Source organism: Dromiciops gliroides, chromosome 4 (genome assembly GCF_019393635.1).
Source record: "Dromiciops gliroides isolate mDroGli1 chromosome 4, mDroGli1.pri, whole genome shotgun sequence".
Taxonomy (NCBI): Eukaryota; Metazoa; Chordata; class Mammalia; order Microbiotheria; family Microbiotheriidae; genus Dromiciops; species Dromiciops gliroides.
In genome coordinates, this window is record NC_057864.1 from 31,306,853 (window position 1) to 31,328,898 (window position 22,046).

General features: G+C 53.6%; 1 protein-coding gene across 5 annotated transcripts in view; it reads left to right on the forward strand.

The window, feature by feature from the left end:
• MKNK1 (MAPK interacting serine/threonine kinase 1) overlaps positions 1-22,046 on the forward strand; it is a 43,351-nt gene that overhangs the window by 18,023 nt on the left and 3,282 nt on the right. For all 5 annotated transcript variants that reach the window (XM_043963748.1, XM_043963751.1, XM_043963752.1 and 2 more), the window contains 7 exons: positions 499-596; positions 2,418-2,497; positions 4,713-4,786; positions 6,904-7,008; positions 10,993-11,048; positions 16,638-16,733; positions 21,308-21,502. In XM_043963748.1, the coding sequence (XP_043819683.1) occupies positions 499-596; positions 2,418-2,497; positions 4,713-4,786; positions 6,904-7,008; positions 10,993-11,048; positions 16,638-16,733; positions 21,308-21,502 (704 nt within the window). The remainder of the gene's footprint in view (positions 1-498; positions 597-2,417; positions 2,498-4,712; positions 4,787-6,903; positions 7,009-10,992; positions 11,049-16,637; positions 16,734-21,307; positions 21,503-22,046) is intronic.

Below are 22,046 nucleotides of genomic sequence, written 5' to 3' on the forward strand. Positions count from 1 at the left end.
AACAAAAACAAAACCAGTTCCCCCCCCCCCCAAAAAAAAAGATCTCATTGCTCAGCAAGAAAGATCCTATGTCAGGACGCCTCAGGAGGTAGAATTAGAGAACAGCAGACGTGGGAATCATGGAGCCTGCCAGGCATGCAGTGGTTTGCACCTCCTTCGGAAGGCTTGGGCCTCCTCACTGCAGGCCGGCCTCCTCAGGGGGCCCAACCTCCCTCAGCGGCTGGAGCAACCAGCATGCCCTTCTCTCGTCTCATCCCTCTGCCCCCACCAGGCTCTGCGTTTGACAGGCCACTGGCCCCCTTGCCTCTCAGCTCCTGTGTGGGTGAGAGGGAGCCCGGCTGCTGATGACCACCCAGCTTAGTGGTCTTCTAGGCAGGCCCCCTCATTCTTCAGGTGAGGGCCCAGGGGCCTGCTGGGGGGAGCTCTGCCCAGGAGGCCGCTCCTGCCATTCCACCAGCTGACAGCCTTTGTCCTTGTTCTTGTGTCCTTCCTTGCCAGATTTGTACAGACTGACCTCGGAGCTGCTCGGAGAAGGCGCCTATGCCAAAGTTCAAGGTGCTGTGAGTCTGCAGAATGGCAAAGAATATGCAGTAAAGGTGAGTGTCCCCAGATGGGCCCAGGTCTGGGTTTCTAAGCCGTTATTGGGTGGCCTTACAGAGTGTAGCTGCACCCTTTGAGAAACGAATGGAATACCTGTAATTCCTGTTGCTGTTGGAGGGGCTGAGGCTGGTGGAGTCCCGAGCTTCAGTGGTCTAAGCTGATTGGATCCCTTCACATCGATCCCAGCTCCTGTCTGATGCCCCCTGGGAGGCGTGAGCCATGCCAGATCAAAAGTGGAGCAGGTCAGGCCCTCCCAGGTCAGATCCCTAGTAGGGTGTGAGTAGCCTCGATGGCTTTATCAAGAAGTTTAGCCAAAGTGGGAAGAGAGATAAAGGAGGAGAGTTAGCAGGGATAGATGGGCTGAGGGGAGGGTGTCTTGAGAATGGAGGAGATGTGGGCCTGTTTATAGGCAGGAGGGAAATGGCCAGTAGATGGGGAGAGAGGGAAGATCAATGAGAGGGGACAGTCCTGCAGATTAGTGGGAGAACTGGGATCAAAGGTATGTGTGTATAGAGAGAGATGAGGAGCAGGCACACAGACTCTGTGAGGGACCAGGAGGTGATGAAAGAAGCAGTGAGGGGGAGGGGAGAAGAGGGGGCTCTCAGAACGGTCTCCATATTTTTTTTGGGGGGTGAGCAAATTGGGGTTAAGTGTCTGAGGCCGGATTTGAACTCGAGTCCTCCTGACTCCAGAGCCGGTGCTCTATCCACTGTCCACAGTCTCCATTTTTCCAGTGAAGCAGGAAGAGGCCACAGCTGAGAGGGAGGGGGTAGGGCTAGCACAGGAGATGTGTCGTGTCCCCCCCCCCCCCCCCCCGCCCCGCCCCCCTCCGTTCTTGCCTTCTGTGCTGGCTTTCTCATTGGGCTCCCTGGCTCCGGTCTCTTCTCTCCTTGGTCCATGCCCCACACATCTGGCCTATATTGGATCATGATGTGCCCTGCTTAAATAAAACTTTCAGGGGCCCCCACCTCCTCCCAAGTGTGGCATTGAAGTCACCTCTCCATCCTGGTTTCATGCTGTGCCCACCTAGTCACACCAGGTCTGGTCCACCAAGATTGGTCTATTAGCTGCTCTCAGAACTTGATGTCTCCCGCCTCCATGCTTTTGCCTTGGCTGTGCCTCACGCCTGTAACGAACTGCTTCATGCTGTGTAAAGTTCTTTGCAGACCTTGAAGCGCTGTATTAATGTAAACTATTGTGATCCTCGCCCCAACCTGTCAGGCCCCATTGGCTTCTGTGAGACTTTGCCCTGGTGCCACAGCTCTGATCCTCCCTCTACTTATTGCCTTGTGTGTGCTTGTCTGGAAGAACCTCTAGACCAGGGGTTCTGTCTTTGTTGTGTCCTGGACCCCTTGGGCAGAGCGTCTGGAGAGGCCTCGGGACAGACCCTTCTCAGAGTCCTATTCTAAATGCATGAAATAAAATCCCTAGGATTACAAGGGAAACAATGACATTGAAATCATGTTGAAATACAATCATCAGAATATTTTCAGACGTATTCCCAACCCCCAGTTCTGAAGCTTTGCCCTAGTAGAAGGCGAGTTCCTTTGGGGCCAGGATGGTTTGGGGTTTGGCTGTACCTCAAAACCCAGCCTGTGGTGAGTCTGGGAACTGGACTGGATTCTGGAGGGAAGCAGCCATCAACCCATCTCCTGGACAGAGCTGACATTGTCGGAATCCTGTAGGGCTTGCAGAGCCCCCTCTGGCTCTAGCTGCGGCCTTCATTTGGCTCAGCCTGGACGCATCAGCCTAGCCACCTCCATTCTACACCCGAGGCCCTGTGGGCTCATGCCTGACCGATGTTATTCATTCCACAGATCATCGAGAAACAAGCCGGGCATAGTCGGAGCAGAGTGTTCCGTGAGGTAGAGACATTGTATCAGTGCCAAGGCAACAAGTGAGTCTGAGAGGGGCCTGGCTGCTTCTTAGGGGTCCCCCCTTTTGCCACCAGGGCAGTGGGCTGCCTGGGACTTCCCTGACTTGCCCCTTCATCCCTATGGGGGGAGGGGTGGGGTGGGGAGGACAGTTTATAAAGCACTTGACATTTGAGCTTCAGTCCTGGAGGGGTCCCTGACCTGTCCACAGTCACAGCCAGGATTCCAGCCTGGGGCCTTTGGTTCACCAGAGGCTGGGGAGAGTTTGTAATGGGCACATTATCTGCAGGCTGGCTGCTGAGGTGCCCATGCCCCCTTCCCTGGCTTCGGGAGCTAACCCAGTTACTGATTTACTTCGCACAACGTGGTTGGCTCTTTTGTGACCCTGAGCTGGTCACTTCCAGTCTCAGCCCTCAGGCTTCTCTGGGCTCTAGGTGGGGATAATACCCTGGACACCACCTGCCCGCCCGCCCCATTGAATTGTTTGGGGGAGAAGTGTTTTGTAAGTCTCAGGGCCCTTGAGAAATGGCATGATTTATGAGTGCCAGGAGGGGCTGACGTTGGTGTCCCCAATTCATGCTCTGATCAAGGTCTTCTGTAGGGGTGATGCATTCTGTGCCTTTCTCTTCTCAACCCTTGAATAGGACTGACTGTGGCTCAGTGTGTGCCTGTGTGTGCCTGTGTGTGTGTGTGTGTATGTGTGCACATGCTCGTGCACGTGTGTGTGTGCATGTACACCTTGTATCTCCCCTACTGGAGTCTCCCCCCATCCCCTCACTCCAGCAAGGGCAGGGACCAAGTCTGGGCTCCTGTATTTCTGCATCTGGTCTCTTAGCATGGTGCATTTCATGTAGTAGGCACTTAGTAAATGCTTGTTGAGTTGAATTGCCGGAAAATCTCAGTGGAGGAAGTTTTTATTGCTTTTTCAGGACGCCACTTTGGGAGGATGGAGGGAGCACTCTTCCCCTTTCCCTGTCCTTCTGTAATGAGGCTCAGAGGGGTGAAGGCTGGGGATTTCACCCCACTTCCTATGGCCTCATGTAACCCTGCACTCACTAAACTGACCAGACTCCTCCAGGATCAAACTGACCATCCTCCCTATGGCTTTCCAAGTCCCCCCTAACGTGGCCCCTTCCTGCCTGTCTGGTCTTCTTGCACCTCGCACCCTGTGCCCACTGGGGGACCCTGCCTCCTGGCTGCCCCACAGATGTGCCCTTCATGTCCCGACTCCGCATTTCCCCTGGTTCCCCTCCTGCCTTTCTTCTTCCCTCTGTCATCTCCAGTTGATCCCTCTGTGTGCCGTTTGTACACAATTGTTTGTGTGTTCTTCCTATCGGAGGGGGAGTGCCTCGAGGGCGGGGCCTGGTGCACAGTAGGTATTTACTGGGCTCTTGTTGCCTGACTGTCTGGCCGGTTACCATCTGCAGCCTCCGTCCTTGGCCTCTCTTGGAGGGGTCAGCCTGTCTATAATAGGCAGAGGCCCAGCTCGGTTTTCAGCCTGTGGCTTCTTCCTTCAGCATCAGAAGCTCAACTCAGTTTGTTTCACTCCAAGAAAAAACAGAAGAAAGAGAGTGAGCGAATGAGCCCCCCTTGCCATCCCTCCCTCCCCGCCTGGAATCCAGGCCGGTGGTCGGCCTCCCTGCTGAGCTACAAGACGACCTTGTTGGCAGAGCATGTAATGCCGGGCAGACGAGAGTGTTCAGCGGGGAGCGACACAAGTACCCACGGCTGCAAAGCGCCGCTCTTTCATTAAGCAGCACTTAGCAGTCGGGGGCTGGTGGCGCCCACGTTCGGCCCCCAGCCCGTTTGACAGATGTTTCCATTTTCTCCAGGCCATGTAAATACTGCCCCGTGATTTATGGGAGAGGAGGAGGGCAAGTAATTATTTTATACTTGCCTCCAGGACACACGCCTCCTATTCCACGTTATTAACCGCAATTGCTTACCGTCGGCTGCTCTGGGTTTTCTTGGGTCTAATGTGACCGGGACTTTTTTATAACCCTACCTGGCGGATTTTCAGGCTGGGGTTTGACAGCACGGGCTTGGAGGAAAGGCACAAGGGACCCAACATTATGGAAAGATAAGGTGACCTGGAGCCAGCCCGCACCCCCGGCTGATTCCCGGCCAGCATGCCCATTCCAGCTTGAGTTTTGGCCCCCAGCAGGGTGTCCAGCGACCATCAAGGAGGGGTGATGCCACTGTCCCCAGCGTGTCTTTCTTTTTTTGCTTCCCTTTTAGGAACATTTTGGAGCTGATCGAATTTTTTGAAGACGATGCGAGATTTTACCTGGTCTTCGAGAAACTGCAAGGAGGTACTTACTGTAGCTACTGCTGCTGCCATGGGCAGCGATGATCCGTCGCGACTCCCAGAGGCCCCGAGCCGGATTCTGGAATGAAAAGGATGAAGGACTTTAGAACTGCCCTTGATTTGGGAGAAGGGAGGCTGGGGGAAGGGGATAATTAACATTTGTGCAGCTTAAAAGGCCGCCGTTTGGCATTCTATACGCGCCTTTTCATTATAATGGGAATCTCATATAGATAAATTTAGTCATCAATTTGCCAATCCCCTGCTTTGACAGATTCACCACTTAACAAAATTAATTATGGGCTGGGAGTTTTTGAATGCATCGGTTATGCCAGAAACATTCACTGGAAGAGGGAAGAGCCTTGTTGCTTAGGGCTTGGAGCCAAGGTTGACTGGGACCAGCAGCGTGCCAGCTGCTGGGAGGAAGCTGGCCCTTTGGCCCACCATCTGTCCTGGCACCACTGCTGAGGGAGCCAGCTGCTCGCTTCCTCTCCCCATGTTCCGTTCCGCCCCTCCTTACTCCAAGCCCATTGGGATGCACCTGAGTGAGGCTGAGGAGAGGTGAGGTGGGCTACAGCCAGCCCAGGGGCAACCTTTTCTCTCTGAAGTGTGTTGGCATTGCCGGGGATCGGGCATCCCCTCTTGGCTTCATCGGCCTTCGGTCTGCGCCAGCTGAGCTGACTACCACAGGGTCATTGACCGAATGCTTCACGGAGCATAGGGTGTGAGAGCTGCAGGGCTTCTTAGGGAGTATCCAGGAGGGAACAGGCCCTAAGAGGGGGAGTGACTAGCCGCTGTCATCGCTGACATAGACCAGAGAACTGAAAGTTGGCCTCTGGCCTCTGGCTGCCCCTTGGGCAGCTCACAGCCACCCCTCCCAAAGGGAGCAGCCTCTTTGTCTAGGCGACTGGCAGGGCAAACATGGGATGGAGCCCAGACCAGCTCCATCGATCCATCAGGGCAGAGATATAGCTGCCTCCCCCTCCTCCCTCCAGGAGGTGTGCCCCCTACTTGGAGGTGGAGCTGGGGTTCTTAGTGGCATTTGCAGGGTGATTTGATTGGTGAGGCCAGAGCCAGGGAGAGTGGATCCCAGCAGGTCCAGAGGAAGGCAGCCTGGACCAGGAGAGCCCTGGAGGCCACGGGTTTATTTGGGGAAACGAGAGATGTCTGTACGGTGAAGGGCTCAGCTTGATGTGCCAGTGGTGTGCTGTCTGTCCAGAGCGGGAACTACCCACCCTAGTGGGGGGGGTGCTCAGATGTTTCCAAGGCTGCTCAGCCCCTAACTCTTGCTGGAATTCTGTGTATCTGAGGGAACCAGGCAGCCTCAGCCAGAGACTGTGCAGGACCACCAGGCTAAAGCCCTCCCACACTCAACCCAGGTGCTTGGGCCATGTGCCCATTCCCGGGCACATTCTGTGCCCAATGTGGGAGGCAGGGCAGGGCAGCCTGCCTCCGCTGGTGAAAGACATGATTCGGAACACACGATATTGACCCAGGAGGGAGTACATGGGGGGGGTAAACATGGGTTTTTCCCATTTTGTCTTCCCTCCCAAATCCTTTTAGCTTTCCCCACAGAGTGGGGAATCCTGAGGGGGGAAAAGGTGCGACAGACAATGTGTGTTTGCCTCTGTAGTCGGGAGCTACAATTCTTCTGAAGAGAGGCCCCCTGTGGACAGGAGGTAGCCCCTGCAGGGGGCTCCTGGCTTGCACATGGCTCAGGACGTAGAGCACAGGACTTGGAGACCACCAGACCCAGGCTCAAACCTTGTCAGTCACTACCTGTATCACCCTGGGCATGTCAGTTAATTGCTGCCTGCCTCAGTTTCCCCATCTGTAAAGCGGAGGGAATAATAGCACTTACCTCCCAGGGTTGTTGTAAGGATAAAAATCAAATAGAGTTCAGCGCTTAGCAAACCTTGAAGCCTTCTAGAAACGCTAAGCTCTTATTACAGAACTTTCTGCCATATTCTTCTCGAACCAGACGTTGGGGATGGTTCGGTGTCACCGAGAGCATCAGCGCCCTCCTAACTCCCCAGCAGCCCGTGGTGTCTGGTCACCATACTGTCTGACCACCTTGTGTCTAACAGACCCCCTTTCTCCATCCCCTCTGTCCTCTCGCCGAAGGTTCTATTTTGACCCACATCCAGAAACGAAAGCATTTCAATGAGCGGGAAGCCAGCCGTGTGGTCCGGGATGTTGCCTCTGCGCTGGACTTCTTGCATACGAAGGGTGAGTGACCTGGGCCACTGGGTTCACTTCCCTGAAAGCTCGCCTTGCTCGAGGCTCTTCAAAGGCTCAAAGGCCTGACTGCTCGGCAAATGTTTGGGGTTTGATGGATGTTCTGGAGCTTGGGGACCCCAAAGTCTCCTCTTTCTCTTTTTCAGCGGAACTCTGTGGACTGTGCCCCTAACTGGGAGACTATGACCCTTGCTGGTCAAATGGAGGGCAGCCTTGTCAGTTGTCATAAGATACATCATTCCTACTCCATGACCCAGCAAGCAGCCGGTACCCCTTCCCAAAGCCCTCCGTCAATGAGGTCCCCTGCTTACTGTTAGCAGTCCAGTCATAAAAAGTGACCTAGCCAGGAGAATTGGCACAGCTGGGGCTCTGGGCCCGGGCTATCTTGGACTCTTGTTGTGGGCCCTACCCCTGGCGGGCTCAATGCAGCAATCCCACTGCACTGGGAGTGCCAGGACCCCTCAGAAATGGGTGTGTGTCTACACAAGCGTACAAGTATCTGTCTAGAGGGGCCCAGGCTGAGGTCTATTTTTCCTGGTGCACACGTTCGTTCTGAAGCGTGCCAAGTCAAACACTGGTGAGCTAGTCTGGGCCTGTGTGTTGTGGATCTAATTATCTTTTGCATCCGGCCTACAGACGTCGTAGGCAGGGAGCAGTAGTAGACTTCTCATTTACGTTTGTGGGTAGATAGTTTTCATTCAAGAGACTTATATTTTTAACATGGCTTCCACTCCCTTTATAAACTTTGGGGTCAACAAAGGGTGTTGTCCATGGCCATTCTCAAGCTGAAGATGTAGTGTAAGCGTTATCTTCGAAGACGCTGAGGTGTAGAAGAGTTCATTGACTTGGCCAAGGTCACCAGACAGCAGAGGCAGAGCTGGGGACAGAGCTCTGTCTGGGGCATCCTCGATGCCTCATCTAAGAGTTCCTCCTGCCCCCCCCTCTGACCTCTGTGAAGGCACCTCCTTTGGGTGAGATAGAATGAGTGATAACACAGGCCGCCTGTTCTGAAGGAGCTTCCAGCCTTGCAGGGAGAAGAATGCACGATAGAGGGGTGTGTGAGCAGGGGGTGGTGCATGCTCAGATGAACATCCATGGGAGGTGAAATCTTCTAGTCTATGCCTTTTCCTGAAACTAATTGGGGCAGCTGGGTGGCACAGTGGAGTCAGGAGGACCCGAGTTCAAATGCAGCTTCAGATACTCGACACTTACTAGCTGCATGACCCTGGGCAAGTCACATAACCCTGATTGCCTCAAACATCTGGGGCCATCTCCAGTTGTCCTGATATATGACCTGCTACTGGACCCAGAGGCTTTGGAGGAGAGGGTGAGGGTGGCAACCTTGCTCAGCCCTCCCTCACTTAAATCCAGTTCACTGCAAGTCATGATATCGCCTCCCGATGTCACAGTCCTCTTTGTGAGCAAAGGACAAACAACAACAATTGTGCGAGAGCCGATGAAGGCTTTGGGGGATTGTGTTGCCTTTTCCAGATCTGTGTTTGCCTGTCACACACACTGAACCTCAAAAATTTTTCTCATCTCCTGGGCTCAATCAAGGTAGAAGTTTTTACTTCAGTGAGTTAGCTGGGAGGATTCTGAAGTTGTTCAGTTCCACAAATGTTGGGCCCTCGCTGAGGGTAGCCTCCTTTGCCAGGCCCTGGGGGTAGGTGTAGGTGTGGCTGTAACAAAGAGTCTGTTATGGTCCTGTTCTCACAGAACTTGTAGTCAAGTAGGGGAAAGAAACAAGCATTTATGTAGTGCCTACTGTGTGCCGGGCACCATCCTAAGAGCTTTACAGAGATGATCTCATTTGTGATCACCCTGTGAGGTAATGGTATCCCCATTGCACAGTTGAGGAAACTGAGACAAACAGAAGTTAAGTGACTCGTCCAAGGTGACCCAGCTAGGAAGTGTCTGAGATGGGATTTGCACTCCAGGCCCAGTGCTCTATCCATTGTACCACCTGGCTCCTTGGAATAATAGGAGCCAGGAGGGAAAGTACCTGTAATAATGATGACAACAGTGATAGATATGGAAACACCGTTGTGTAAAGTAATGCCTAAGTGTCTGAGAGCGGTGTAGAGGCCGCTCAGCCAGCAAACACTGCAGCGTGTGCCCCCCATCAGACCACGGTCTGCCGTGTGACACATCACCCATGTGCACACACAGTCATGCTTCCAGACTCTGTACCTTCCCCCCTCCGCTTGTTTGTCCTCGGCCTCCTCCCTCAGACAGTGTGGTTGGGGTTAGGATTCGTACCTGGGAGGAGAATTCCAGGGAGTGCGGGTGTCTGATGCGTGGCATATGTGATGAATGGCAGAGGTGCCGCATCTGAAGGCTGGGATACGTGCAGGTAACACCTGCCTGACAGAGATTTACAACGTCTCCCCACCTGCCGCTGTCGATTGCAAAAGTGGGTCACGCCTCCTTGAGAGCCCCCGCGCGGAGTGGGGGCTGGGCTCTGGCCAGCTTCCAGGTGTGTGCTGGGGGCCGCGGGGGCGGGACTGGGGAGCTGCTGCCGTCTCAGGAATTCTCGTTCCCCGCTGTCGGCCTGCTCCATCACACGATCCTTGAAGTGGCTGAAAAACGATTGCCAACTGAACCTGGTAGCTTGATAAATCACTTTACTCTGCCGAGATGGATAGGGCCTCAATGGTCAGCCTGGAAACAAGGTCTGTACTTTTAAAATACCAGCCAGGCCGCAGCAGGGCCTCGGGGAAATCGGCTGGTGTCCGGTGGTTCTCGGCGACTCCGGGTCAGGACTCCCTGGCCTGTTGCCCGGCCCTGGGCAGTGGGAGGCGAGGGGCACCCCCGGCCACCTTTAGAAGCATTAGCTGTAATGGGAAAGTACTTTCCCAGTGGTTGTCCAGCTCCATTTGGGCAAATTGGAACCCGGTTGCTGCGGGTTTTCATTCAATTAGGTGGCTGGGATGAAGTGAGTCAGCTCTACAAAGCTTCAGCTGGTGTGGAGCAGTAACAAGCGGACTGAGCGGGGTGGGGGGCACACTTTGGAAGAGACAGATTTCTGAAAAGTTCTGGTCCCCGGAGCTGAGCCTGTAGGAATGTCTGTGAAAGGAAATCCCGTCTTTCCAGTTGACTTCCACGATGGGGATGGCAAGCTGGCCAGGCCTGGATCTCAGGCCCTCAAGCCCTGGCTCAACCCAATTCTAGGATTCTTTTTGGCTCTCAGATGGGGAGATGTAGAGCTCACCTGCTCTTTCTGCCCCGAGCTGGGAGGAAGAGTATGACCTTGTGGCCTGAGTGAGTCTAGTCCCACCAGCTTCCCAGGGTGCCTAAGGGCAACCTGGTAGCTGGAGGGGTGTTCTGCCGACAAGGACCGCGGTTAATAATGGCCTACCGCTGGTCACACATTGGTAGGCTCCCACAGGGAAGAGAGGGTCTTGGTCCTGTCCCCTTGCAGTGCTCTCCAAGGACAAATCAGATCATCCCTGGGATGCCCTAACCCCTGCAACAGTCAGTTTGTTCTGCAGCCAGAGGAGGGGAGGGGAATTAGGCAAGCATTAGGAGACTTGTTAACACTTGGTCCACTGGAAATTCAGGGCATCCTTGTGGCGGAAAGCTTTTGTTGTGGTCACACAAGAAATGAGGTGAAGCAATGCTGATGCCCCTGAGACGCTCCTAAATGAGGACCTAATTATTCCTGCATTGCTGTCTGGAACACTCTGGGCTGCTGGGCTCTCGACTGCCCTCAGTTTGTCCTCCCTCACGGCAGCGCTCAAAGCCGGATGGCTTGAAGTCAGTTGGCTGTCTCGGCCTGGCTTCCGCAGGCTCCCCAGTCAGGGGGGCCCTCCCTATGGCTCTGCTTACTTCTGTCTCCTGCAGCTCGTTAATTTTTTAATGTACCATAATTGGGAATTAATCTGCGAGCAGCAGCATTTGAAAAAAATTAATTGCGTGTGGAATGTCTAATAATTGTATGTGTTTTAACCATTTCTTTCCCACCCCTCATTTCAGGCATCGCTCACCGGGATCTGAAGCCAGAGAACATCCTGTGTGAATCTCCCTCAGAGGTACTTCGGGCCCTGATGCTGGGGTGGGGGGAGCCTGCCACTGGCCCCAAGTCTCAGGGAGGGCTCCAGCCTGGAGCAGCTTGTGTGGCTGGACCCCAGAGAGTTCCTCTCTCAGTATTCCCGAATGTGCATGTCCCCAGGCTCCTTTGCTCATTCTCAGTGGTGGCAAGGCAAGCTTGGTAGTGTGTTCAGTTTTTAAAATATGCCTGATCTGCGCAAAGAAAGGCCTTCCGGGGGGCCCAGCTCTGAACCCCTTCCCAGACTCCTTCCAGAAAGCAAGTCTGAGTTTGGCATGAAGCATTTCCTTGCGTGCTTATGGTGCACACTATCAATCTGGGACATTGTGGAGTAGTAGAAAGGACCTGCACCTACTCCAGAAGGCCCAGGCTCCAGCCAGTCTAGCACTGGCTCGGTGGCCGTTGGCTAGGCACTTAACTTCAGTCTCTTCATATGTGAGATGGGGGCAATAGTACTGAATGATCTCCTTCCCGGGGTTGAAAAGCAGTGCTTTGCAAACCTAACAGCGCCGTCCAGTGACTGCAGGAAAGGATGACAAGAGGGCTAAGAGCTGCTTTCAGTTTGCGCCTGTAATTCAGAAGCTGGCTCAGAACCGTCGAGTTGCAGAACCGGGTTGGAACTCCGAGGCCTAGTCCATCCGTGGTCAGCCGGACGGCTCCTGTCCTCAAGTGGTGACTCGGCTTCTGCTTGAAGACCCCTGGGATGGGGGACTCGCCACTTTCCGAGGCAGCTCATTCTAGTTTTATGTCATTAACCAGGAGAATAAATATCCAGTCCAGGGCCCTGATAGCTGCTCACAAGAGCAGAGCTTTAGAGCTAGAAGTGAATGAACCTGGAGATCACCTGGGCCAAGCCCCTCATTTTATAGGGGGAGAAACTGAGGCCTGGAGCAGGGGTAAGAAGCAGAGCCCTCGTTCTAGCTCCCGCCCTCTGACCTCAGGCCCAGGGCTCCTGTCATGCCACCCTGCTTCTTGCTGGGCAGGAAGGGAGATTTCTCATGTTTTGAACTGAAATCTGCATCCTTGTAATAGTCGCTGATGACTCCTCCTTTTGCCCTTTGGGGCCTCTCCCGTGTGGCTTCCTGCCTCGGAGAGTTGAAGAGCCATCTCCTGAACCTCTGAAGCTTCTTCTCTCCAGGCCACATGGCCCTGCTTCCTTCCGCTGGTCCTCCCGGGGCCTGGTCTCCCGGCTGCCCTCCCAGGGATGCTCCACCTCATCCCTGGCCTTTGGTGACTGAGTCCCCGAGCTGAGCCTGGCCCCCCAGAGGTGGTCAGACCAGCACAGAGGAGGGCAGGCCTCTCTCCTCCTGCCTTGTCTCTTCCAGCAGCTAGGCCGAAGGTCACGTTTGTGTTTTGGACTGCCACAGAGCTTGTGATTCCCCCCAATCCCCAGACTGTTTGAGACATGCCTCTCCTCGCTTGTATTCGGGAAGTCAGGCTTTTGAACCCATGTGTAAAATGCTGTGTTTATCTCTTGTTAAGTTGCAGCTGATTCAGTTTGGCCTAGCGTTCTAGCCTGCAGTGATCTCTTTTGAAGAAAATCATCAACCGTTGATCTTTTTTACATCACCAGGATTTCTCCCCAAATCCTTGCACCTCCCTCCCAGAGATCTGTGCCTCATGACAAAACCACTGAATCCATCCCACAAGTCTGCAGCAGGAGCAGTGCCCCTCCTGTCCATGGGCCTCCACCCCCATGAAGGGTCGGGGAGGGAATCTTTTCTGTCTCTTCCTTGAGGCCAGGTGCGATGATGTCACTTGCTACCTTCACGCTTGGTTTCTTCCCATTTCCACAGTTGTCACCATTGAGTGGCTCGTCTTCCTGGCCCTGCTTCGTATGTTCCTTCACGTTCCTTCAAATCGTGCCCCTTTTTTCTAGGCTTCCCCTTATTCCTCACACTCGTTGTCTCTCTCAGCCTAGTGAGACGAAGATTCCGTGCCTTCCTGTTGCACATTTCCACTTTGTTTCCTGGTCTTTGCTATCACAGAAAGTGCTCCTTTAAATATTTTGGTGCATCGGGGGACTTTCTTCTTATCAATGACCTCCTGGGGGGGGACATGTGAACTCTGAGTCAGAGAGTCACTTTCTTTGTGTGATTCCAGATTGCGGCAGTGATTTGTAGCTCCACCAACGATGCACCTGTGTGCTTGTTTTCCCACCCCAGCCCCACGGTCTATTCTCATCTTTGTCGTCACAGAGTTTGAGGTGAAGCTTCAGAATTGAGGGGGCAGCTAGGTGGCGCAGTGGATAGAGCACCGGCCCTGGAGTCAGGAGGACCTGGGTTCAAATCCGGCCTCAGACACTTGACACTTATTAGCTGTGTGACCCTGGGCAAGTCACTTAACCCTCATTGCCCCGCCCTCCCCCCAAAAAAGAAAAAAACTTCAGAATTGTTTTGGTTTGTATTTCTCTCATTCAAGCATTATGGCATATGCTTGTTGGTAGCTTGCTCTTCTTTTGAGAATTGTTCATTCGTACCCTTTACTCACTTGCTTATTAGGGAACAACTTTCAGAGATCACTGGCAGTGGCTCAGTCCTCCCATCCACCAGTTCTTTCAGCTCTCCAACGTAGTTATCTGGGCCTTGTAACTTGGACAGCTCAAGGGCTGCTAAGTGCTCTCATTATCTTTACTTATCTTGGTTTTGTTTTGACCTTTCTGCTCTGAGTTCAAATCTGGCCTCAGACACTTACTCGCTGTGTGACCCTGGGCAGGTCACTTAACCCCAGTTGCCTCCAAAATAAAGAAAGTCCCCACTAGGCTTAAATCTCCATGGCAAAGAAAAGAGACAGAATGAGAATCGAGTGGTTTCTCTTCTCTCCATTCTTTGTTCCATTACCCATGAGATCTTGGGCCTGGGCCCTCTGTGGCTGTACTTAGCTACTCTGTAAATGGGGACCTTTCCCAGCTCTCAGGCTGGGCTCCCCCCAGCTGCCCTTTGAGCCGTGCTCTAAGCCTTTCTTAAATCTTTCTCTGCTCTCTAGTGGAGCAGTAATAGGTCTGAGATAGCACTGTCGGGTTTTCCATGTGCCTTCCTCCCAACCCTCCTCGGAAGCAGGCATTTTGAGGACTCACCTTCATTTTAGGAGGCGAGTGCTTTGCACAGGATCACCAAGCTGATAAATGCCTGAGGTGGGATTAGAACCCAGGCCTCCTGCCTCCCTGTCCAGCCTCCCTCTGGATCTCCTGACTCCCTCCAGGCTTTCCAGATGGCTTCTCATAGTCCTGAGCCTTCCTGTGGACCTGTGGCTCCCCGCCGTCTTTAACCTCCCTTACCTACCTTAGCACTTGTCGTCTTTGTGGGGCTTTGTTTTTAAAAGCTTTTGTGGTGGGGCAGCTAGGTGGCGCAGTGGATAGAGCACCGGCCCTGGAGTCAGGAGTACCTGAGTTCAAATCCGGCCTCAGACACTTAACACTTACTAGCTGTGTGACCCTGGGCAAGTCACTTAACCCCAATTGCCTCACTAAAAAAAAAAAAAAAAGCTTTGGTGGGTTTATTTTGACTTGAATGACTTCTCCATCAACCTTCCTCCCATCCAACCTTCCCTGAAAAACCAAATCAAGCTCTCATTGAGCTGAGCCCTACAGTCTAGTGATGGGGACCAGCAGAACAAGACCCACTTCGCACTTAGACTCTGCGGTTTCTTAACAGAGGAAAGAGGAATGTTCCGACCCCGGCCCTCTGAAAGAGTTCTGACTCTTTGGTGGTTATGTTTATGTCTCTAAGTACATCCTGGGAGGATGCATTCATAAAGGGCTCCTGTTTCGTCATCTGTAATGGCTAAATCCAGACCCGGAAGGGCCCTCCGAGGCCAGAGAAGAGTGACTTGTCCAAAATAGCCAAGGCAGGATTTGAACCCTGGCCCTCCACCTCCAGACCCAGCCTGTTTTCCGCCTGCCATGGGGGTCCTGCTTTTTGACTGATGCAATCACTCTTCCCCCGTGAGGCTTTGTGAAGTCAGTGGTGAGGTCAGTGCACATTGACACTCACTTCCTTCCGTCTTCCTTCTCAGAATTGTCACACTTTGTCATCAGCATTGCGTGCTTGAATTTCATTCTTAGTTATGGGATCCTGCCTCTCCTTCCTCTGAACCCCGGATGGAGGAGGGGACGGGTGACACTGCTTGGATTTCCTTTCCCTCCCGAGGCGTCCCATCCTCTCCCCTTCAGGAGCTGCTTCCTTCCTGTGGTCAGGCTCCGCTTCAGACAACGGTTCCCTTCCAACTTTTGAGAACTGAAATGATTGAGGGAAGGCAGGACATTTTATAAGCTCTTGTGCCAAGAGGCTCCCGCTTGTCCCGCTGGCTCTGCCTCCAGCCTTTGGGCGGAGCCAGGGATCTGCCCCCAAAGTCTTGCTTCTGATTTTCCTTCCATTGTCTTTCTGCCTCCAGCTTCTCTGCCAGGCTTTGCCCTCTCAGGTTTCTCCACACGAGTATGTTTGTAAAATCTGGCTCTTATGTTTTCTTTAAATGAGGTTGACCTTCCCAGAGTCATGTCACGTTCTGGCTGCTGTCCCACAAATCTGAGGGATGCCTACGGGGTCACTTTTGCTTCCTTGGGCGAGGGTTGTGATAGCTCTATAGCCGATGTCCCCCCCCCACCCCCCGTGCAAGGGGCTCTCCCTTCTTGGACTACTGGTCCAGTGTGTCTTGGGTGAGGGGATTCCTTTGGTGCATGGGTTGGGCCAGATGGTCCCTTCATCCGTCATATACTGTGACTCTTTGTTCCGATGCAAAGCGAATGAGTAGTGTCCAGAGAGCTGGGCTGTGAGGAGGCAGTGGTTAGGGTGTGTCCAGTCTATGAAAGTAGCTATGAAAGTCTGCTGGCAGGGGATGAAGGCACAGCCAGGAGCTGGAGGTGCCGCATTCGGGCACCTTCTGCCAGTAGTCTGGCCCAGAGAGGGAGGAGAGGAGAGGATGAGCAGCGGTCAGTGGGAAGGCTCTTGGAAGGCTTTCTAGGGTGCAGCAAACCTGTGCGTGTTGGTGGATGGATGAAAAAGGGGCCAGGGACCCCAGAGTAGGGGAGGTGGTAGCTTCTGGGTCCTGGCCCTGGGAGAGAGAAGAGGGGATGGGGCCAAGGACGCGGTGGGATTGGCCTTAGTGACCAGGAGGGGTGGGGCTTTTCTGGGAGAAGGTGACACTGCTGAGTTTGGGGGCACAGAGGAAGCCAGCATGGGATCATAGCTAGCTCTTCTACCTCGGGCACATGCCTCCCACCACGACTCTCTTGTGGCTCTGGGTTCCTGGGCACAGTTAGCTGTAGGAAGAGGTCTGGGCAGGGCCAGAGCCTCCCCACTAGGAAATGATGGGACTGGCCAGCTGAGGAAGCCAGCCCATGGGGGGGGGGGTAGCAAGACCTCTCTGAGGAAGGGGCCCAGGGAGCTGAGAATGTCTCAGTGCGGGTCAGGGCAGCCCTACGCTGCCTGTGGCGAGGCTGACTCTCGTTGGTCAGCTCCCTGAGGGCAGGCACTGTGCCGAGCAGCAGGCTCTCTCCACCTCGAGGAAGGCCACACTGAGTCAGTGTTTGCTATGACCACTGCCCCCCGTAACCCGTGCTCTCGGTCCATTCCAGGTGTCCCCAGTGAAGATCTGTGACTTTGACTTGGGAAGTGGGGTGAAGCTGAACAACTCCTGTACCCCCATCACCACGCCAGAGCTGACCACACCGGTGAGTGTCCTGGTCCTGTCTCCCTGTGCCCTCCCCCGCCACAGCCACCAGGGCTGCAGGGCTAAGTGTGTGTAGAGCAGTTGGAGCGTTTTAAAGGACCCCTGTGATTCGGGCACCGTGCTGGTCGCTGGGGGTGCAAACGGAAAAAAGGAAACTTGCTGTCCTCATGAAAGACTTGGTGGGGGGGGGCGGGACATGTGCATCCCCCAAAGGCCTTCAGAGACCCCCAGACTTTGGAGCCACCCTGCCGAGATGAGCACAGAGCAAGGACTTTCGGAAGGAAGGCCGGGAGGGAAACCAGATGAGGCCACTTAGAGGAGATGGCGTGTGAGCAGGGAGGAGGGGAGGACCCTGCCCGGGGAAGCGAGGAGGGAGGACATCCCAGCGATGGGGCTCAGTCAGTGCCCTCAGAAGTGAAGGCCCCCAGGAGGAGCCCCGAGAAGTCTGCAGAGAAGGAAGGAGAGTCACGGCTGCCAAGGCTGGAAAGGCAGGTGGAGGCCGGGCTGGGGAGGCCCAGCAGAGGCCTTTGTTTTATCTTGGACGTAATGGGAAGGTGGCAGGAGCTCAGGTGGGGGAGGTTGGTGTGGAAGAGGGTGAAACACAGGGCCAAGGAGGGTCTGAACTAGAGGGGGACCACACAAGTGGAGGGGAGGGGAAAGTAAAGGGAACAAGCGATTATGAAGCACCTACTGTATGTGCCAGGCACTGTGCAGATATCTCATCTGGGCCTGACAACAACCCTGGGAGGTGGCTGCTATTATTATTCTTCCCACTTTACAGCTGAGGAAACTGAGGCTGCAGTCAGTGTCTGAGGTGGGATTTGAACTCGGGGCTTCCTGACACCAGGCCCCAGTGTTCTGTGTACTCTGGTGCTTCACTTCTACCAGCTCAGTGGCTATGGATGGGGGGTGAGGGAGAGACCTAGGAAGATGGTGGAAATAGGGAAATTGGGAGGGGGCGGGGTTTGTGTGAAGGGATGGGATCAGATTATGGACCCAGGGTGACCTTGAGGTGACCAATTTAAGGTCAGTGGTTTCATGAGGCGCCCCCCCCCCCCACCCCAGAGTGCCCTCCCCCTCTTTGGAGGATTCTTCAACTCCTGCGGGGCTGGATGAGAAGTCTTGTTGTTTTCTTCCTCTCAGACACATTCGAGGCATAGATGGGGCCTCTGGGAGCCCAGACGTTCTGCTATTTCTCTTGAACACACTTGAGATCCGTTTCTTGTTAAGGTTCTTTTAAGAGATTTACAAGCTTCATTAGTGATTTTCCTGCATGTCCTTTTTTTAAACATATTTAAAGATGCAAGGCACCCATTTGTGTGTCATTATAAGGAAGCATTGCTGGCTTCTCAGACTCCAGATTACCTTCTTGCAGCCAGGAACTCTTCATTGCCCCAAACAAAAATCCTTTTTTATCCTCCCCATCTCTCATCAGATTGGGAGATTTCATTTCATTGGGAGCGTTCCCCATGAGCAGCTTCATTAAGACAACTGTGAGATCAAGTGTGTCTTGGGGTAGATGGGCACTGATTATGGGGGGCTGCCTTGAAAATGGGGCCAAAGAGCTCCCCCAGAGGTTTTCTAAGGTTCCTTCTAGTTTCAGACCCTAACAAATAGAATAACTAAATGCTTGGGACACAGGTTGGATCAATTAAAAAAACCACTGACAACTGCTTGGCATTCTAATAGAGAATTGGCGTTCCTGGGGTGCCCCGAGCCTCTCTTTAGTTGGGATGCGGTCCAAATACAAGGATTCCCCACTTAAACAGAACCTTTGGTTTATGCAGAGGCAGCTTCTCCTAGGAGCAACCCGTTGGGTCTGTTGTTTTGTTTTAGTGAGGCAATTGGGATTAAGTGACTTGCCTAGGGTCACACAGCTAGTAAGTGTTAAGTGTCTGAGGCCGGATTTGAACTCAGGTCCTCCTGACTCCAGGGCTGGTGCTCTATCCACTGTGCCACCTAGCTGCCCGCCGTTGGGTCTGTTTATAGATTTTCCATTTGAAAGGGATGCTTCTGGAGGCCAGTGTCTGTCTTGGCCTTTTTTGGAATCCAAAGCACTTAACCCAGTGCCTGGCGTACAGTTGGTGCTTAATAAGTGCTTGTTAGCTGACTGACCTCAGGAAGAAGTAGAGATCTTCCCCAAGTAACTTGTGGTGTCAGGTCACCTATGTCCTCACATTACGAAACTCTGGTTTCTGATTCTTTGTCATCTGAGAAGCCCCTTGAGCCACTTCCCTGGGTTTTTAACCAGGACCCCATCCTCTTGGCAAACCAGTGCTTCTTAGTAGAAGTGGAAGTCCTATGCACACCCTGTTCCCCTTCATTCTCGCTTTCCCTTGAGGTTTGCCACCTTTGTTCTTCCAGTTACCTTTTGTTATTTTTTGTCCAGTTCCACAAAGCGTAGTTTGGGTGGAGTAGCACGAAATCTGCAAATAAACCCAGGCTGTGTCTGGGTGGCTCAGGAGAGCCGGCTCTCCCTCCAGCCTCTTCCTCCTTCCCTGGCTCCCATCATCCCTTCCTTTCTTTCAAGAGTGTTCTCTAGCTGTGCTGGGTACAGACTGGCTGCCGGGCTCTGGAGGCATTTTGGATTTGGTTTGAATGGAATGTCCAGGTTGTGTCCTGCCGCTTTCCTGAAGCTCTTCCCTGTCTCTGTTTGACTTTCTCGATTTCCTGCATCATCGTCAGCAGACAGGAGTGTTGTCGCCTCTCCACCCGCCTTTCTGCCTCCAGTTTCTTCCTTGAGTCTAGAATGTCTAAGATGGCAGAAGGGAAAGGGGGCAGCCTGGCCTTACTCTCATATTTACTGGGAAAGTTTCCGATGTTCCCTCATTGAATGAAATGCTAGCTTTCAATGTGAGGGAGGTGCTTTATTATATTTTTAAAGGTCCTTTGCTTCCTCTGTCTTGTAAGGGTTTTAGCATTTGAAGGAGTGTCATACTTTTTCTGAAGCTTTTCAAGAGCTTAGTAAGCACTTACTGTGTACCGGGCCCTGTATGGTACCCTGGGGAGCAGCACAGTCCCTTCTAGAAGTTTATATCCTAAGAAAATAGGAAACAAGGGGTGGGGGTGGGGGAGGCTGCATATGTGATGTGGCTTGGAGAGGACCAGCTGGTGACATGAGGCTGACTCCAGACAAAACAGGCCAGAGTGCTGAGGCCAGGGCCCAGGAGTTAGGGGATGAGGAGGCATGCAGACAGGAAGCCTTGTTAAGAGCCTTGTGCCTTGGCATGGTTTTATTTTCTGGTGTGATTAGTGTGTGTGCTTTTCCTAATTTAAGCCAACTTTATCCCTGCCATCAGTCCAGCTTGATCACAGGGAGAGACCATACATGTGAAACACCACATGGACTGTTACACTTCATCGATCATTAGTTTTGTTCAACTAGTGGTAACTTTTATTCTTTGTTGTACGGTCTAGCTCTTTGCAAGGGGAAGGGGAAAGTGATATGTTGGGAAATGTAGGTGACACAAAAATGAAGGGCATCAATAAGATTTAAAAAATAAAAGACCCTGGAGAATGACTGAGAAAGAGGACGGAGTCTGCATACTGCTGGCCATGAGCTTGGCTTCCATTCCTTGGGAAATTCTAGACCATGCCATTAGAGATGTTAGTCTAAGAATCTTTGATGAGCCCATGTCCCCTTGGAAGGAAGGCTCCTGGGATCTGTCCCTGTGCTGTTTTGCAGTTTAAACAGTGACTTGGGGAGCGGTATCTCTGTCACACTTATTAGGGTTGCAGGTGTCACAGAACCAGGAGAGGTAGCTCACACTGGAGAATGTAATCAGGGTCCAAAAAGATCACGCCAAGTGAGAATCTGGGGAAGGATCCAGGAAGATGAAATTCAGGAGAGATAAAGGTAAAGTCACATCCTTGGGTTTAAAAAATCAGTTTACAAGGATAAGAAGGGAAGGATGTGCCTAGACAGCATTCCTCTGAAAAAGATGCAGGGATCTCAGTGACCCACATGCTCAAAGGGAATCAACAGGATGTTTCAGCCCCAGAAACCAGTGCGATCTGAGGCTGCATTAGGGATGGCATGTCCAGGACTATTGAGGAAGGAGGTTGCTGCCTAGCTCTGCTCAGTGCTATGGCCCAGGAAGGATGCTAATAAGTTGGGGATTGTCCTGAGGGGGAAGGACACAGGGAGATTGGGGCTGTTCAGCCTGGAGAAGAGGAGGCTCAGGGCTGGGGTGTGAGGATGAGGGATTTAATGACTTCTTTGTGGCCTCAGAAGCACAGGCTGGGGCAATGGGTACAGGGCAAAGAGGCTCCCAACATGGAGAGCTTCCCAGCAATGGGCAGAGCTGCCCCAGAAGCAGGGGGCTCATCCTCCAGGAAGCCAGGGGGAGGCTCCCTTCTGCCAAGTTCACCTTGGCATGGCCTTGATTCCTTTTGGGGCCCCTGTAGCCATGAGAGCCTGGGCTGCTGACCAGTGAGCAGGCCAGAGATTCGGCACAGGCAGCATGCTTTCAAAATGTCGGGCGCCTTCTCTGTGTGTTCTGTGCCTAGCCCCGGCTCCGTGTGCAGGAGGGGCTTAATACATGCCTGCACATCCCCCCTTCTCTCCTCCTCCAGTGCGGCTCGGCCGAGTACATGGCGCCAGAAGTGGTCGAGGTGTTCACCGAGGAGGCCACTTTCTATGACAAGCGCTGTGACCTTTGGAGCCTCGGCGTGGTCCTCTACATCATGCTCAGCGGCTACCCGCCCTTCGTGGGTCACTGTGGCACCGACTGCGGCTGGGATCGCGGAGAGGTCTGCCATGTGTGCCAGGTGAGGCCCGGCCCAAGCCCTGGGGCCCCTGCTGAGGCCCAGCAGACATGGCAGTCCCAAAGAGGGGCAGGCTTGGAGGCCCAGACTGGGCCCACCCCCCACCCCCACCCCACCAGTGCGTCTGCTGATGAGCCTCCCTGTGTTCGGCATCCCAGGACACCGTGCCAGAGGGGTACAAAGTCAGCCAGCCCTGATTAAGCTCCTGCTGTATGCCAGACCCTGGGCTTGCCCTGGGGCTCCAAAGAAAGCCGGCTGAGCTCCTGCCCTCAAGGGGTCCCCATCTGAGGGGGCGAAGGGAGACAACAAGCCCCTCACCATCACCGCTGGCCTTTCTAGACTCCTCAGCTTGGGATACATTGTCACGTTTGGTCCTCTCCACTCCCTGGGGAGGTGGGTACAGATGAGGATATTTCAGAGGGTGCAGGCCTCCTCTCAGGGAGGCCCTGTTCAGGGCTCCTCACAGCAGCGCTGGGGGTGATGAGCCCGGTTCTCCCTCTTTGTTTGGCACCTGGGGAAACCGAGACCCAGAGAAGTGAAAGGTCTG